Raw genomic sequence first — 15,895 nt, 5'->3', positions numbered from 1 at the left:
GAGCTGTAAGGAATATATCGTCTTTATAAATCAATCTGCACGGTCAGATCATGTGATAGTTTCCCAATCTCTTACAAACAGCGAAATAGCCTTTTAGCTTTAAATCTGCTGCTCCACATTTAATGTTAGTGTTTGGCAATATTTTCCTACAGTTGCTTACAAATTATTTACAAGACATCTGCCACGTTGTTTGTAATTTTAATTTTTTTTTTTTGTCCTGAAATGGTCCCACACAGATCAAGCAGTTTGCACAACTGATTCTTGCCTCAACAAACAATGTTTTCAGATTTTAACACGATGAAATTGGCTGCAAAGTAATCAATTTGCGTTGCACCCAAATTGATTTAACTTAAAAATCTACCTTATTCTGTTTCAAAATGTTGCGATAGCTACAATGTAAAATTCTTGGCATCTATAGGAGATTGTTATGAAGACAGCAAAATGCAAAATCCTATATACCATGATTAGTTGTTGATTTCATTTATTGATGTATTTTTAGAATAACGCCCTTCTGGTGCGGGAAGTGGACGTGGAAAAGGTGTCGACGTTTGAAGAGCCGTACATCAGTGCGATAACGATGCTTTGGAAGGATCCCGGGATCAAGGAGGCTTACGATCGTAGGAGAGAGTACCAGCTCTCCGATTCAACCAAATAGTATGTCTGTCTGCTATGTGCTGTAATTAATTTGACTTTTTCGGACACTTCTGGAAGGAGGGAAAACATTTATGGCAGATGAGAGAACCTAAGAATGGCATTTATTTGAATCAAATGTTAATTAGCCTCATTTTGCTCTGTTAGAAAGATCTGAGTTTGGAAAGAAGACTCGTTTAATTCATAGTCGGACAGCAATATTTATACAAATGAAGTAATCATCTAAGTGATTCTTATGTGTCCGTTCTGAATGACAGCAGTTCTTGTTGCAGTCGGCTGGAATCGGCCTGTAATGTTGACACGGATTAGTTTGTCTCTGTGCACCTCTGTCATATGTTCCCTGCATTCTCGCAGTTACCTTGAGGAATTAGGACGAATAGCGGCACCAGAGTATGTGCCCAACCAGCAGGATGTGCTGCGGGTTCGAGTGCCCACCACTGGTATCCATGAATACCCATTTGACCTGCAGAATATTATTTTCAGGTACTGGTTCCGAGTGCTTCCAGTAAAGGCTGACGGACTATAACACGGCTGGTCAGCCAGTGGGGAAACTTTACCACCTCCTCCATTTACCCTCCGCTGCAGGGACATGCTCGGCACTAACACGTTCCCAATGGTGGCTCCGAAAGACTGTCTGTAAAAAAAATTAGCAGGCAAGATCAATTAATTGGTTGGTCTTTGGGAGCTGCCATCAAAGATAAAGATATATTTCCAAGGAAGTGGAGCTCTAACCCCTTATCCTCTTGAAAATGGTCCTATGTCGGTATATCTGAACTCACTTTTGAAGGTGTTTAATCTGCTGTGATGCTTTACTCTCTTTTTTTTCCCTTTCTCTCTCTTGTTTTTATTTCCACTTTTTTCTTCCTTTAGCTACCTAAGTGATCTGGGTCGTATCTCCGACGCGTCCTATCTACCAACCCAACAGGACGTACTTAGGGTTCGAGTCCCAACCACTGGGATTATAGAATACCCTTTCGACTTGCAAAGCATCATTTTCAGGTAGAAGACAACATTCACTGCTTTAACCAGCCCTGCATCTGTACCTTATTTCTGCTTCAATCTTTATTAAGCCGCTCTGAAACATTTTTAAATTTTAAAAATGTTTTAGAGCATTTAAATGAATATTGGGATTTATTTGTATTAAATCCCAATGTCTAATTAAACATCTCATCCAGTTGGTAATTACCTTTGCAGTTAGTGCATAGCAGTTGAAAATTAATTATCTACTATTGACTTCATTATTGATTTATAATTGATTTCAGATTGTGTGAAATGGGGTTCTGTTATTAGCAGGCTCTACTTACAGTAGATGTGTTGTAGATAGAAATCACAGCTAACTTTGATAGTCATGTTTGAAGAAGGCTTATGGTTAGTTAGACTAAATAGAAACAATATTTTACACTGAAGATCCAACTTAAAAAAACGAACAGAATAACTAAACAAATCTACAGTGATCTAAAAATAAAATCTAACGTTAAAATTACATCACATTTAATAACGGAAAACTACAGTGTCTCCACGGCTCCACTTTGAAAGAAAGATCTGATTTAAAAAAAATCAATTAAATAAGGTAGTTACAGATGCAGCATTTCTACTGACTGGGTTGCCATGTTGCCGGGCTTTTTCAGAGCCGCTGCAATACTGACTGCTACAGGAGATCCTTCCTGCCCACTGCCACCAGGGTCTACATCAACTTTCTGACGAACCTTGAATTAATGAGTTGCAGCATAATTTATTCTCCCTTTGAGATTAATAAAAAATGTTTTAATTGAATTTACAGTTTGGTTCATCTTATCAAACACTTATTCTTGGATGTTGTCAAAGAGCTTCCTGTTGGTGGAATAGTGAATTCTGATGCTGATCGTTGAAGGTTTGTGTCTAATTAATGCATTGAAGATGAGGAATGTCAGAAAGGGAGAATAATAGTTGCCAAGCAAGAGGCCTGATTGTAATAGAGCCAAAATGTGGACTGTGTTTGTTTTATGCATCCTAATCACTTGACTGTCTTGTTTGTGCTGGATATATATATATATAAAAAAGAAAAACTGGACAACCAAACTTTAATCGCTAAATTGATCAAATAATCAAGTCTACATAGAGAAATAAGTTAATTTCTCAATGATAAGAAATGTTATAAAGTTCAGGGTGCATCATAGGAGCTAATATGGCTCATATTTTTTATTTTTTTTGTTGAGTTGCTTCCCTTTTTTTTTTCTTTTTTTTTTTTTAAGGGAAGAAGAACGATTGCAAATCGATAGGAAGCAATCGTGTCAGACCCCTCCCACGTTCAGCACGGCTAGAAATAACTCTGCTCGCAATAAGGCTGCGTTCAAGAGGTTTCCAGCAGCCTCGCTGCAGCTTAGCTGATAGGCTCTCCTCTGCTCGACTGTGCTGTTGCCGTTGGCGGTGAATCATTGAATACTCTCAGTGACATCGGTTTTGTGCTGCAGGCTTTGAGGGTTTAGATTGAGGTGGGTTTTAATGGGAGGAAAGCGTTGATTCAGATTTCATTTTAGTGATTTATTAGTGATGCGTTGTCACATTCTTGCTGTTAATTACATGGCTGGTTTGATGCACGATGAGGTGTTTAGCTGATGTATAGCTAGAAGAATAAAACTCCTTGTGGGTCTAAACTGGCTCTGCTTACAGTTGACTGAGATGGTTACAATTGTTTTGACAAGAATCTCCATTAGGATGGCTTCCTTCATTCTTATTTGGCGTTAAACGTAACAGAACGTGTGGTTTGGCTAACATAGGGGAGCTTATGGAGCTAAGTAGGTCACTTGTTGTTTCTAGAGGCGGGAACGGAGGTCTTCTATGACGGGGTTTTATTTTTGGGCTGACTTTTGGAGGAACTTGATTTTATCTGTACTGTTGCTTTTTCTGGTCAGGTCACCTTTTATAGATTGATGGTGCAAATGGTGAGTTTTAGCTTAGTACCCCATAATGAAAGTGGAGCTATTATGTAAAATTTACGTATTTCATGTTTTATATAGATGGAATATTTATTATGAAGGTAATCGTTACTTAATTGTGCTATTAAATGACACTATGTACATGGAAAATGTGTAATAATCCTGTTTAAAGGAAAAAGATTGATTTTTGCTACTTTGTTTGATTCTATTTAAAACCAGTAGTTCATGTTTCAAGTTCTTTCACTTGGTTTCATTTTAAAAGACCCATTAAAGCAATATCTAAAACAAATGCATACTACAAAGTAACCCGAGTCGAGGAGTGCTGCAATATAATCAAAATTTAAACATGTTTTAAAAGTGTTGCTTTCTGCGTGAACTTTCCCCGTTGCTTGTACATTTTGTACGTCTCTGTCGCTAGTTTTTCTTAATCCAAGGGAGGATTTGCTCTGTCCACACTATTTTTTTTCAGAGATTCTGGTCATTATTTTTGTTTATCTTTATTGTTAAAACAGGCTGTTTGGTTAGCAGGATTTACATGATACTGGGTTTTGAAGTCAGGGATTTGTAGTGATGCTCTATAATGTGGTCACCTGTCTACTTATGAGTAAAAAAAAATTAAACTTAAAACGGTTTTCTTCAAAAAATCCCAACCCCTATGTTCTGATTTAACCCAGATTCTTTACTAAATTGTTTCATTGGGTGCTCTCTTATAACATTTTTCAATCATGCCTGTTAACTCTGAGCATTATTATATTAAACTGTTCAATAAGAGACATGTGCATTCTGCATTTCGAATGTTTCAATTTACTAAACCTAAATATTAGCTACTGTTTTACTATCGCAGCCTTATTAATGACAACTAGACATAGAATTGATTGTAATTATGTGTTTCCATTTGATCTGCCCCATCCTGTTCTATCAGGATGGTGGATGTTGGAGGTCAGAGGTCAGAGAGGAGGAAGTGGATCCATTGCTTTGAGAACGTCACCTCTATCATGTTTCTGGTGGCGCTCAGCGAGTACGACCAGGTTCTGGTGGAGTCCGACAATGAGGTAAAACATAAACGCTCCTTTTTTCACAGCTGCTCTGGATTTTTAGATTTTTTTTTTCTTGCAGTAACATTTTAAAATTAAATCATATTCATTTATTTCATAAGGCAACCACAAAATGGTGCCATTAAAACAAAACACAAAACAAACTTTAACTCTGTTTAAATTAAACTAATGTATAAATGGAGATGTTTTTTTCAAAACCTGAGGAGTTTGTTAGGGAACATTTATGAAAAACGGCATCATGAAGACCAAGAAACAAATTAGGAAAGTCAGACCTAGAGTTGTTTATTCCAGGGTGTTTCAAAACTATACGCCATTCTACAGTTGCTTAAAAAAGACCGCAAATAAATTGCAAATACTCCCTTTTTTAATCATATATATTTTTTATTTTTATCAGAATACATATAAAAAGTTGTGATAAGATTCTAAATCTATATTCCCCAGATTGAGCTGCATCTTGGAAGAGGAACTGTTTAAAATGAATGATTAATTTCCATCAGATTTTCTCAACTTTTTTTAGTAGCCTTGGCAAGGTTAAATGTAATTTGCTTATATTTACCTTATCCAAGAAGATGCAGTTCATATCAGTTTAGTTCATATAAGGCGGCAACAAATGACTGTGACCCAGCAGATGAATTTGTAACTCTGTTTCCTGTTAGAACCGTATGGAGGAGAGCAAAGCTCTGTTCAGGACCATCATCACATATCCCTGGTTCCAGAACTCCTCTGTAATTCTGTTCCTCAACAAGAAAGACCTGCTGGAGGAGAAAATCATGTTCTCTCACCTGGTCGACTATTTTCCAGAGTTCGATGGTAATATGATTACTTTGCATTTCACTTTTTTCACGTTGGCACAGATTCAATGTCGCTAAATAAAATGTTCAAGTGATGTGCTTTTTCTCGCCTTTTAGCTGCTGGTGTATCTTATTTTATTTTTTTACTTTTGAGTGACATCTTGTGGTTGTTGGGTGCGCTACAATACAAAATAAATTCTTAGACGTATACGTACATTCTTTCACAGACTTATTGCTGTAAAGTATCACTATATACACTAAGCTGAACTTTTTATTTTTGTTCTCTATTGCTTTTCAGGCTTTCAAAGTGATTCCCATGTTGATTTTTTTGGGCAAAAATGGACAAAATGTCAAGATTCTCTGGTGTCTATGAAAATAAAAAAACAACATTCCTATTGAGCGTAATCATGAGATGGTTGTTGTTTTCCCAGGTCCTCAACGGGACGCTCAGGCGGGTCGGGAGTTCATCCTGAAGATGTTTGTGGACTTGAACCCTGACAGTGACAAGATAATCTACTCTCACTTCACGTGTGCCACCGACACGGAGAACATCCGCTTCGTCTTCGCAGCTGTCAAAGACACCATCTTGCAGCTCAATCTCAAAGAGTACAACTTGGTGTGAAGGGAGGATCCGCGAGCGAGATGCCGGCCTCTCAAGACACGCTTTGGTGCAGGAGTTGCCCTCCGGAGACGAACACCTGCATGAAACACACTGCTGCACAAAGAGACGAGCAACGCTTCATTCTTTACCAGACGCTTATCCCTTTTTGCTCCTTCTCTTCATGCGGTTGTGTTTGGTTTGTTGACAATTTAAAGATATGATTTTCCTGTTTTGTGGTTTTTACTAACTGCTGGTCTTGCACAGTCACAAATGATACACATTTAAACACTTTTGTCCTCTTTTTTGGATGCCTCCGGCACGCCTCTTGGCTCTCTGTTTGGCTCACCTTTTTTCTACACCACATTATCATTTGTTTTGATTTTTTTTAGTGTTAGAGGTAGGCAGGAGTGGGATGGGGGCATCTCTGGGTTGAACAAGCCTTTGTGGACAAAGGGCTCTCTCATGCATGCTATACACTACAGCATGAGTTTGTGACACCAGGCTGCAGATTACTGGACTCCGCTTATCTGCGAAGGATGACTAATTTTGAAATATTGCAACTAGGCAATGCTGAGGTGCAGTCAGGTACTTAGTTCCCTGGAACTCCAATTGTTTTTTTTTTTCTTTTCTTTTCTTTTTAATCACCCTGATTTCCACCAGAGCAGACAAGCTCTATTGAATGTAAATAAGGTTTTGATGCTGCCCACACAGAGTGAGGGCTGTTACAAAGATGACTAAATGCTCTCTCTTCACTTTAGATATATTCAGAAATGTTAACTTCTTGAGCTGGTTATTTCTGCTATTTGTCTGTTAATTATATTGAAGATGACTACTCAAAGGAGTACACGAGAAAAAGTCGCAATTTAACTCTCAATTCTGCAAATGGTCAGTGATAACACTAGTGGTATTTATTGCTGTTGTTGGAGTTTTCACGTTGCCAAACTCAAACTATCTGGGGTCGATCATTTTTAAAATATATATATATATTAGTTTGTCACCAGTATAATGTCCGTTCTTTAAATGTTACTTATTGAGAAAAGAGATTAAGGATCTGATGTTAAAATCAGTTGGGTCAGATTCCCATGTTTCTCAGTGGCATTTTTTTTTTTTTAAATGTCAAAGTCTGAATTGGTCATGTAATTGAAATCATGTTTTCTTGGTTTTTTAAATGCAATTGGTTATTCCAGATCACTATCATAGTAAGATGTCGGGGAACTACAGCTTTTAGGTTGCTGGTTTAAGTTTCCATTGGTCCTGAACATTCATAGGGCTTTTTTTTTTTTTTTTGCCAAAATAAACACACCGTGATCAAATAGGGTTTTTTTTTTTTTTTACTATTATTTATCACAGCTCTGTTGATTCAGTATTCCAAACCTTATTTCAGATCATGTTTTTTTCCAACTTTGTTAATGGAAAAAATTTTATACTGCTGTAAAATATCCAAACTATTTTATGGACAAGTGTTCTATCTTTCTGATGATGCGTCATGTTTAGTTTTTGCGGGTCGGTTTTGACGTAATTGCTGATCGGGGGAAAATAATGTTTCAATGTCAGGTTTGTGCTTTATGCAAATCAAAACAGACAAAAAAATAAGAAAAAAAGAAAACTTTATGGTTAAATATTTGCTGTTTTAAAGATTCTTTCAGATTTTTGGGAAAATTTTTAAGGATGTGCGTTGGCTATTGGTACAAATCCCATATCGTGTATTTTTCCGGGTAGCTGTTGAAATACTTCTCTAAGATTTGTGATTGCTATTTTTGTCTTCACAATGTAATTCAGGTGAGTTTTCATAACTTTTTCATCACAAGGGCTACTCCTAGCAGATCTGATTGAGCTCACTATAGAAGACAAAAGAGAGCTAAAGGTGCAATTGATGACCGAGGTGGGTCGGGGTTTTGGCCAGTTGAACTGAGTTGGATGCAAGTTAAGGGAGGAGGAATGGTGACGCTCCTGTAGGAAGTCTGGCCACAGTCCACTTGTTTAGTTTTTGATTTTAAATGAAAAGGAAAGAGGAGAATCCTCAAGGTTCATTTGGTGTCCTGCCTGTTGGACTGTACCGTCCAGTAATTCTGATGGGATTCTGCAAAGGTCTTCTTGACCTTCATTGTTTTCCATAACGTGCATTTGCCTTTACAACCGCAGTGTTTGACTTTAACTTTGACCCCTTGTTGGAAGGGCTAAGATAATTTGACTCTCACATGGTATAGAAACACAAAGAAGTGGGCGGGTTAACAGTTAAGATTTTCATCATCTTTTGTTATTGAGAAGTTGGAACCTTCATGAAGTGAAGTTGACTGTGCTTTGCTTTGATTTCTTTGTTTTTTTCCAACCAAGTTATGTTGTGAAATACTCGAGGGATGAACCATTCTGGCTAATTTCCTAGGTTTCTACACAGTTTTGAAGAGAGGGCGATTTGATTTAATCGTTTTACAAGTTTGGAAAGCGGTTAAATAAAAAAATAAAAGACTGTAGAGTAAAGATAATGCACATTTCAACTCTTTCTTATTCTGTGACATCAAAAGGAAAACTGAATATCCGACAAATCAAGGGCTGTTCAATGTCGGATTTAAGATCTGTTTAGCACATTTTTAAAATAACTTTAAGATTAGTAACTCTGGCTCTAGAATCAACTTCAAACACCATTAAATAACTTACAGTAAATGCTGTGCACTTTAGATGTCTGGAATGTCATCAAAGCTGCTGGGAAAATATAGGAATTTCAGAGTAGGTTGGAAATTTTTCATGGAAAACCCCGAGTGCCACATCCCTCCCCTTGCTTTTTTTTTTTTTTTTAAAGATTGTTTCAGAGCTAAAAGTATTTCTTTGTCTCTAGATATTTCCATGCATGATGCTTAAAAAAAAGCTAATTAATCAAGTTCATAGAGTTGCTTTTAAAGTCACAAGTTAATTCGGTGAATGACTAGCATAAGCACATAGCAGGGTTTTGCATTGTTTGGAAAAACCAGTATGTGTCACTCTGGATGATGATGATTTTGGAGTTTGTAAAGTCCGTGACTTTCAGGAAGCATGCTGTTCTCCCAAATTTTAGCTTAAAACCGTGTGTGTGTGTGTGGGCTGTCCTCCATTTGATCAGCTGTTGTCACGCAAACTTGGTGGGACTCTGAAGATTAAATTGTAGGCTGTCAGATTTCCAACTAGAGTTCAAAAGGGCCCAGCAGTGAAAGTAACATGGCTGTGACACAGTTATCCGAGCAGCTGGGTCACTCCTTTCGAATCCTTTCGTGCAGATTGCTACTTTGCTTTGTTCTACATGTGTGAAACCTTTTCAGAAGTGGTTTAGTTGAGAATCCAGTACAAAGACTGTGCCAAAAACAGACATCCAAAATGTTTTTGAATCTGACCCAACACTTTGGTACATTTTATTGACGCATTTCTTAAAAGATTACCTTTTTGTCCCCCAGAAGAAGCCTCAGTATTAGTCCATGTATTGAAGTGCTTACCAAGTAAAGGTACTGGACAGCTCCAATATTGGTCAGAGGAGGATGATTCTGCTGAGTGTTTACATTCACCATTTTCCCACCCTCTTTTTTTTATTTTTTATTTTATTTTATTTTATTTTTTTAATTTGATTGGACTGTGGACTGTCCTGCCACATTGAAGCTACGACACTGCAGTGGGCTTGCATTTGTTAACGTAGATGTCCATTCAAGCATTGTTGGTACTTTGAGGTGTGTGTGTGTGTGTGTGTATACACAATCGTTTAAGCTTGAGCTCCATCCTGGTCGGAGGATTGGACGTACAGTGATTATGATTAAAAGCGATCTTTGCTTCTTGTTCAGTTTTGTTTTATAAGGTTTACACACCTTAACATGTGGACCACTTTAAATGACTTTTTCTTTGTTGTTAAATCAACAGTTAAGTTTGTGTAGTGGTGTACAAATTGAAAGTAATGCTTTTTTTTTCTCTTAAGTATACCAAATGTAAATTATGTACAATGTGTGCCAATCCCCTTTCTTTGTAAAGCCAGACTCTTAACAAGTGCCGATGTTGTGAAAAATCAGAGGGCCTGTATAGTTCCACGGCCCACTTTTTAAAGCAAACACTAAGTATATGATTAATTAACAAGAAAAAAAATACACTATTATATATTTAAGATTAATGATGAACTGCTGTTTTTAAGATAAGTGTCAATTGATTTGCATGTGTTGTGTCAGGTTGGGGGAGGATTTGGGTGGGTGACAAACTGTTGCGTCACCCTTAAGAGAAGGGTGGAAATGGTTATTAATTTACAGTATTTTAGCCATATTTCTCTTTTTGTATGTTTCATTTCAACCATTGTTGCCTGAACCTCATTCAGACATGAAAAATGATGATTTTTACATAGCCTTCTCCTTTTAAATGTTTTCAATTGGAATAAACTATGTTCCTATACTCTCCTCTTGCATCTTTGTACATTTACTGGTGTTACATGTTTTACTTTCTGTAGACGTGTCAGGTTTTTAAAGTGAATGTTTTTGTTTTGTTTTCCCTCCACTTTTCAGACAAATCTTTTAGTTCGGGTTTATTGTCTTGAAGCACAATCAAGACTGGCTTTTGAACGCAGGAAAAAAAAAAAATCAAGAGTTTCCAAACGACAGCAGAAATTATGTTTACAAGTCATCTAAGCTCGGGTATTCCTTAAAGTATCGAAGTGTCTTTTTTACTTTTAAGACATGGTGCAAAAATAACCCTGCAGTTTTTTTCTATTTTTTCATATTTTCACAATTAGCAGCTTTCTCCTTCGTAGCCTGATTCTGACTCGTCTCTAAATACTACATGCGCCAACTAGAATGTGAAGGAATAAGAATTAATCGTAGCGAAAACAGGGATGCGTTTTTCAGTTCCACAATGAATGACAGGTCTGCAGACTGACTGATCTAACATCCAGCACTGTGCTGTAATATTTTGTCTTGTCGAAATGAGATGTGATCCATTTCCACAAAACCTGTTTGAGGGTTCAGTAAGAACAATCGACTCGTTTGAACTTATTGGAAATTTCCGAAACTTCCAACATCCACTTCCACCTTGTTTAGGAGAATTTTGATGATCTTGCATTGAGGCAACAGAGCAAAGAACAGCAGCAGCACCACAGCCCATCTGACGTGTTCGTTTGTTTATTCCTAATGTACAAGACGAAGAGGTTTCTTTATATTTCCTGTGTGTTATGTTTTATAATATTTTGGAGATTGAGTTGTCTTCTGGCTTTTGGGACTTTAAGAAAATCAGATTTATCTGTATATCACTTCCTTTCTCAAAGAATTGTGGATATTTTCATGATGCAGTTTATTTCGTTTTTATTTACATCTCACCTCAGTCATTGCTGAACTTTGAGTAAACAGGTTTTACTCAAAGGATAGGGATCATTTCCCATGAAGCATGCTGGAGTGTAAAACAAAATTACAGCACCTTAGAAAAGTATTGAAAGCCCCTGAACGTCTTCTGTCACCTTACAAACACAGAATTCAATGTTTGTGATTGAAATCACATGTGATAGATCAACTCAAACTGGAGTATAATAGAAATATATTTTACTGTTCCTCAGTGAAGTGACACAAGGTAAAAGATGATGAGACTGTACAGTAAGGGCAGATTTATAGGATTAAAAATACTGCAGTTAAAAGTATCACTCATTTTCAAAGAAAATACAACTGAGAATGGCATAAAATTTAAATGTGCTGCCTGTTTGTGATGTAGGAAAGTATGGCACTTTTTTTTCCCTTTCCAAGCCCTCTTGAGTAAACATTTTTGTAGTTTCATTCTGCTGCAGGCACAGCTGCAAGTCTTGGAGTCTGTCTCAGCAGCTTTGCACATCTAGAGAGACATTTTGCACATTCTTCTGTGCAAAATAGTGGCAGCTCCATCAGATTGAATGAAGAAACGGTTTTTAAGTCACATTCTCTGTTGGATTTACGGCTTGGTTTTGACGGGGTCATTCTAATATATATAGCATTTTATTGTAGCTCCGACTGCACATTCAGGGTCCTTGTCCTGCTAGGGTTTGAATGTTTTCCCCAAGTCTTGGATCTTTTTACAGCCTCAACCAGGACTCGTCCATCTTATCAACTCTTCTAAGCTTCCTTGTTCCAGCAACTTTTAGATGTCTCTGCTTCAACACACCTGAGTCAAATGATTAGGTAATTGTCAGGACTCTGGGTAAAGTGACTGCATATTGAGGAAATAATTCAGTCATTTGATTCAGCTGAGAAGCTCTGGGACGCATTGAAAAGCAGCAGGACTTCGGCCTTTGACGACTGGAGTTGAATACTCCTGTTGCAAGGTTTCAAATGTTCACCTACAGCTGATCTCTGAAGGCAACTGACTGCTTTATTTTTTTGTGGTATCGGAGCAAAGGGGTTCAAATATGAAAGATGTCTGTTCTTCAGTGTTTATCACACAAAATGCATTGGATTTTGTTACTGCAATATGATGGTAAGGCATATGAAGACTCAAATACGTGTTGGAGCTAAATTTTAGACACCATATATATATATATATATATATATATATATATATATATATATATTTTTTTTTTTTTTTTTTTTTCTATTTTCCCCCCCACAGAGTTATAGTTGCGTGGTGTAGTGATGGAGTGGGCGCCCAATATACAGAGGCTGTGGTCCTCAACGCAGCCATCCGGGATTCAATTCCCACACACACCTTCGGTGTGTGTCTTTCCCATTTTGCGTTCCTGTCTGGTAGCTGTCAATAAAGGCCATTCAAGGGCAAAAAAGGCATTTAAAAAAAAGGACTGAATGAAAATGTAAAAGGGAAAGTAATTAAAAGGTTTTAAAAATACATCAGTAAACTGACGATTTAAAATGTGAAGAAAAATGTTGACTTAAATTAATAATGGAGCAATTCTATTGCTTCTGATTGTTCTATTTCTGTCATTTATTTAGTGACATTGTACATTTCCTGCCATTTCACTCCTGACGGCGCCTGTGTTCCGTCATTCCCTGTCTTGTCCACGAGGGGCGCTGCCTGCTCATACATAGGGCCGACCATGAGGCGGATAGATCCCCGCTGTGTAGATCTGCTCGGCGCTCATCTAGCGGCTCTTATTTCTGTGCGGGGCTGTTCTGTTCTCAGCAGCGTTTTCTGGTCTGTCTACATATCCAGCTGCGCCAGGAACCGGACTCACTATTTTTTTGGCTTCACCTCCGCTGGCCAAATCCACTCCGATTAATATCGAGCGCTGCTCGGTTCAAGGGGGATAAAGACTGAGTTTCAACTCCAGCCCGTGAACGTCACTGTTCTGAGTGGATACGCCGCTTCAGCGAAATAAGAGATTTGTTTGTTTCTTTAACGGACAGCTTTTTTTCTTTGGCTGCGTCGGTGCTTAACTTAAACTGTGGCTTTTTATTTTTATTTTTTATAAATCACCTATTTATCAACATTGGTCGAGTCGAGCTTTGAGGGGGCACCACAAGGCGAGAGAGGAGATTTATCCAGACGCCTCCCTCTCTTTCTGTGCATATAACGTTATTAATTTACAGACGCTGAATTGACGCTGCCGCCGCCGAAAGCTCGCAGCAGCGATGAATCATTTTAACTGACAGCTTTTGAAGAATTAGCCAGCTTAGCCAGAGACACGAACTGGAAACCGATGGTGGTTTTCCGCTCACATACGCAGTAAAATACCAGGTTTGGGGAGCAGGCACAGCTACAGCTGATAACACTACCGACTCCTCTGTTTTTTCTCCTCCCTAAAGGCTGCAAAGTGCAACACTTGCCGTCTGGCTTGAAGCTTGTTTTGGTTAAAAGGGGGACCGCTAGCTGCCGTTAGCTAGTCGTTCTGCTAACCCTGGACAGCTCCCGAGAAAGGCTGAGCTAGCTTTGGACAAAGGAGCAACGCAGCGGGGAAATTTATAAACACCGGGCACACAAGTCGTGTTTTGGAGCGACAAACAAGGACCTGACATGATGTTTCCACAATCAAGACACTCAGTAAGTTGTTCATATTTTAAGACCTGCTCAGCAGTTCTCTGGTTAAGGCAAATGACGCGTGAAACTTCCTGTAATTAATTAATTGTTATAGATTTGTTAGCTAGCAAGTTATTTTAAGTTCTACAGATCATTTTCGGAGGTTTGACGTAGACATAGCGAATGTGTCAAACGCTGCACTGTTAGATTTTACAATTATGTTTTTCCCACTCCCCAATTTTGTCGGTGACATTTGTTATAATTTCAGCATGAAATATAAACCCGTTTAAACATTTTGTAAGTGTTAAAAATGGCAAACAAGTACCAAACACAAATGATAGACTGTCATATTTCGGTTCGTCTGTGGATGAGTGGAAAAAAGCTCACGTTTCTGTTCCCCTAAATCTCAGGTTTCCTTGGTAACAGTAATTCAGTTTAGGTCTGGCATTCATCAGTGGTGTGGGCTATCAGCCCAATGGTCAAACACTTATGTTTGGAGCCTGGCAGAGCTGTGTCATTGTCAAATGTCAAGATATTGGTGGAAAAAGAAAGCAAGTCCACGTTGGGCTTGTAATGGTAACCAGTATTGACATACAACAAGGTTTTAAAGAGTTACAGTTACAGCAAATCACTAAAGCAGTGCTGCCCTTTCCCCACTCTTTGCTGATGGTCAGCTGGCTGAAAGACAGCTCAGACGCATCACCTAAAACGAAGAGAAATTTGCTATTCCCACTCATGAAGAATGGATTCCAAAAACAGATTTTTATTTTTTTAAAGTCACTATTGATTTAAAACTGCAGTTTTCAAGCTACATGGACATGCCTGTTTTAATGCAGTTGCAGACTCCCCAACCAAATAACTCAAATAGGTAGCTAATATTTAGTTATGTTATTCTGAGAAGAATAGAATGATAAAAGGAACATTCTGTGGAATAATTTCTTGACATCATACAATAATCCTTTGAAATTTGTATCTTTTTGCTTCAATCTGTGAATCAAAACCAAAAGACCAATAAAGGTAGTCTCCCTCATACTATTTGATTTAGAGAAGAATAATATAGCATAGGAAAAGCATCTCTGCCCTTACAAAAAAGTAACATCATAATTTGGCCTCATATCAAGAAAATAATACAATTGTTATGGTATTGCTGGTTATTGCAACTACATTATTGATTATTGCATTTGAAAGTCGTCATCACAGTTATCCCATCATATTCTGAGTGCTTTTGCATCTTAGCCACTAAAATAATATATAGTGTCCATCTAGGCTAGTTACAGACTGTCGAGGTATTTCATTGGCAAGCAGTGAATTCAATGAAATGATGTATGAAACCAAACAGTCGGTTGCGTTAAAACAAACGGCGTGATGATGATTGAGGTTCAACACATCATCATTCAACCCCAACTGTACTTACTTCACATGTTGTGATTTTAGCAGCATTAGAAATGGTTTTAGTTTTGATAGTTATCCATGTCATTCAGGTCATCTTTTTGTGACAGGTCTTCCTTTTTCTGGTACAAACGCAACAGAGAACTGTTCTAGCTTTTTGCTTTCGTTCATTAGTCTTTACAACTGATGAGGTAAATGTTGTTTAAGACATTCAAACCTAAAAGTCTTGTGGCATGAATAATTATTCACTGCACGGTGGGGATGGTCTACCTGGGATATGTCAGAGTTGGCAGCAGGATTTTAGGGTTGTAGATCTGTTCATCAGATTTAATTAAATACTTGTACAGCTGTGGCCAGAAAGTAAGTGCACCCTCTTTCATGTGAAGACAATGCGCATCAAGGAACAATAAGGAAAAAACAACATGGATGAACAAACTAGAAAACCACACTGCCAATGTTGACAGAGCTTATTCAAGATGCAGGGATTGCCTCTTCCTTTTGCATTGCAATAGCTCAAGCCTTTTTGCATTGTCTCTTTTTCGCTCTGTTTCTTTTTACCTTCGGAGCGGT

General features: G+C 37.9%; 2 protein-coding genes across 7 annotated transcripts in view; both read left to right on the top strand.

Moving 5' to 3' along the window:
- Nucleotides 1–10,410, top strand: part of LOC106903351 (guanine nucleotide-binding protein G(q) subunit alpha-like) — a 50,221-nt gene extending 39,811 nt beyond the window's left edge. For 4 of the 5 annotated variants that reach the window (XM_088004966.1, XM_088004965.1, XM_088004963.1 and 1 more), the window contains 6 exons: nt 500–654; nt 1,006–1,134; nt 1,522–1,650; nt 4,489–4,618; nt 5,278–5,431; nt 5,844–10,410. In XM_088004966.1, coding sequence (XP_087861092.1) covers nt 500–654; nt 1,006–1,134; nt 1,522–1,650; nt 4,489–4,618; nt 5,278–5,431; nt 5,844–6,034 — 888 coding nt within the window. In that variant the 3' untranslated portion in view covers nt 6,035–10,410. The remainder of the gene's footprint in view (nt 1–499; nt 655–1,005; nt 1,135–1,521; nt 1,651–4,488; nt 4,619–5,277; nt 5,432–5,843) is intronic. The other variant, XM_014967073.2, reaches the window with a different exon arrangement.
- A 2,131-nt stretch (nt 10,411–12,541) lies between these two features.
- The window catches only part of tle5 (TLE family member 5, transcriptional modulator), a 38,120-nt gene continuing 34,766 nt past the window's right edge, over nt 12,542–15,895 (top strand). For both annotated transcript variants that reach the window (XM_014967078.2, XM_014967076.2), the window contains exon 1: nt 12,542–13,960. In XM_014967078.2, coding sequence (XP_014822564.1) covers nt 13,934–13,960 — 27 coding nt within the window. In that variant the 5' untranslated portion in view covers nt 12,542–13,933. The remainder of the gene's footprint in view (nt 13,961–15,895) is intronic.

Source organism: Poecilia mexicana, unplaced genomic scaffold, assembly GCF_051168715.1.
Source record: "Poecilia mexicana isolate PSO_F unplaced genomic scaffold, ASM5116871v1 scaffold_4, whole genome shotgun sequence".
NCBI classification, from domain to species: Eukaryota; Metazoa; Chordata; class Actinopteri; order Cyprinodontiformes; family Poeciliidae; genus Poecilia; species Poecilia mexicana.
This window is presented reverse-complemented; position numbering and strand designations above follow the sequence as displayed.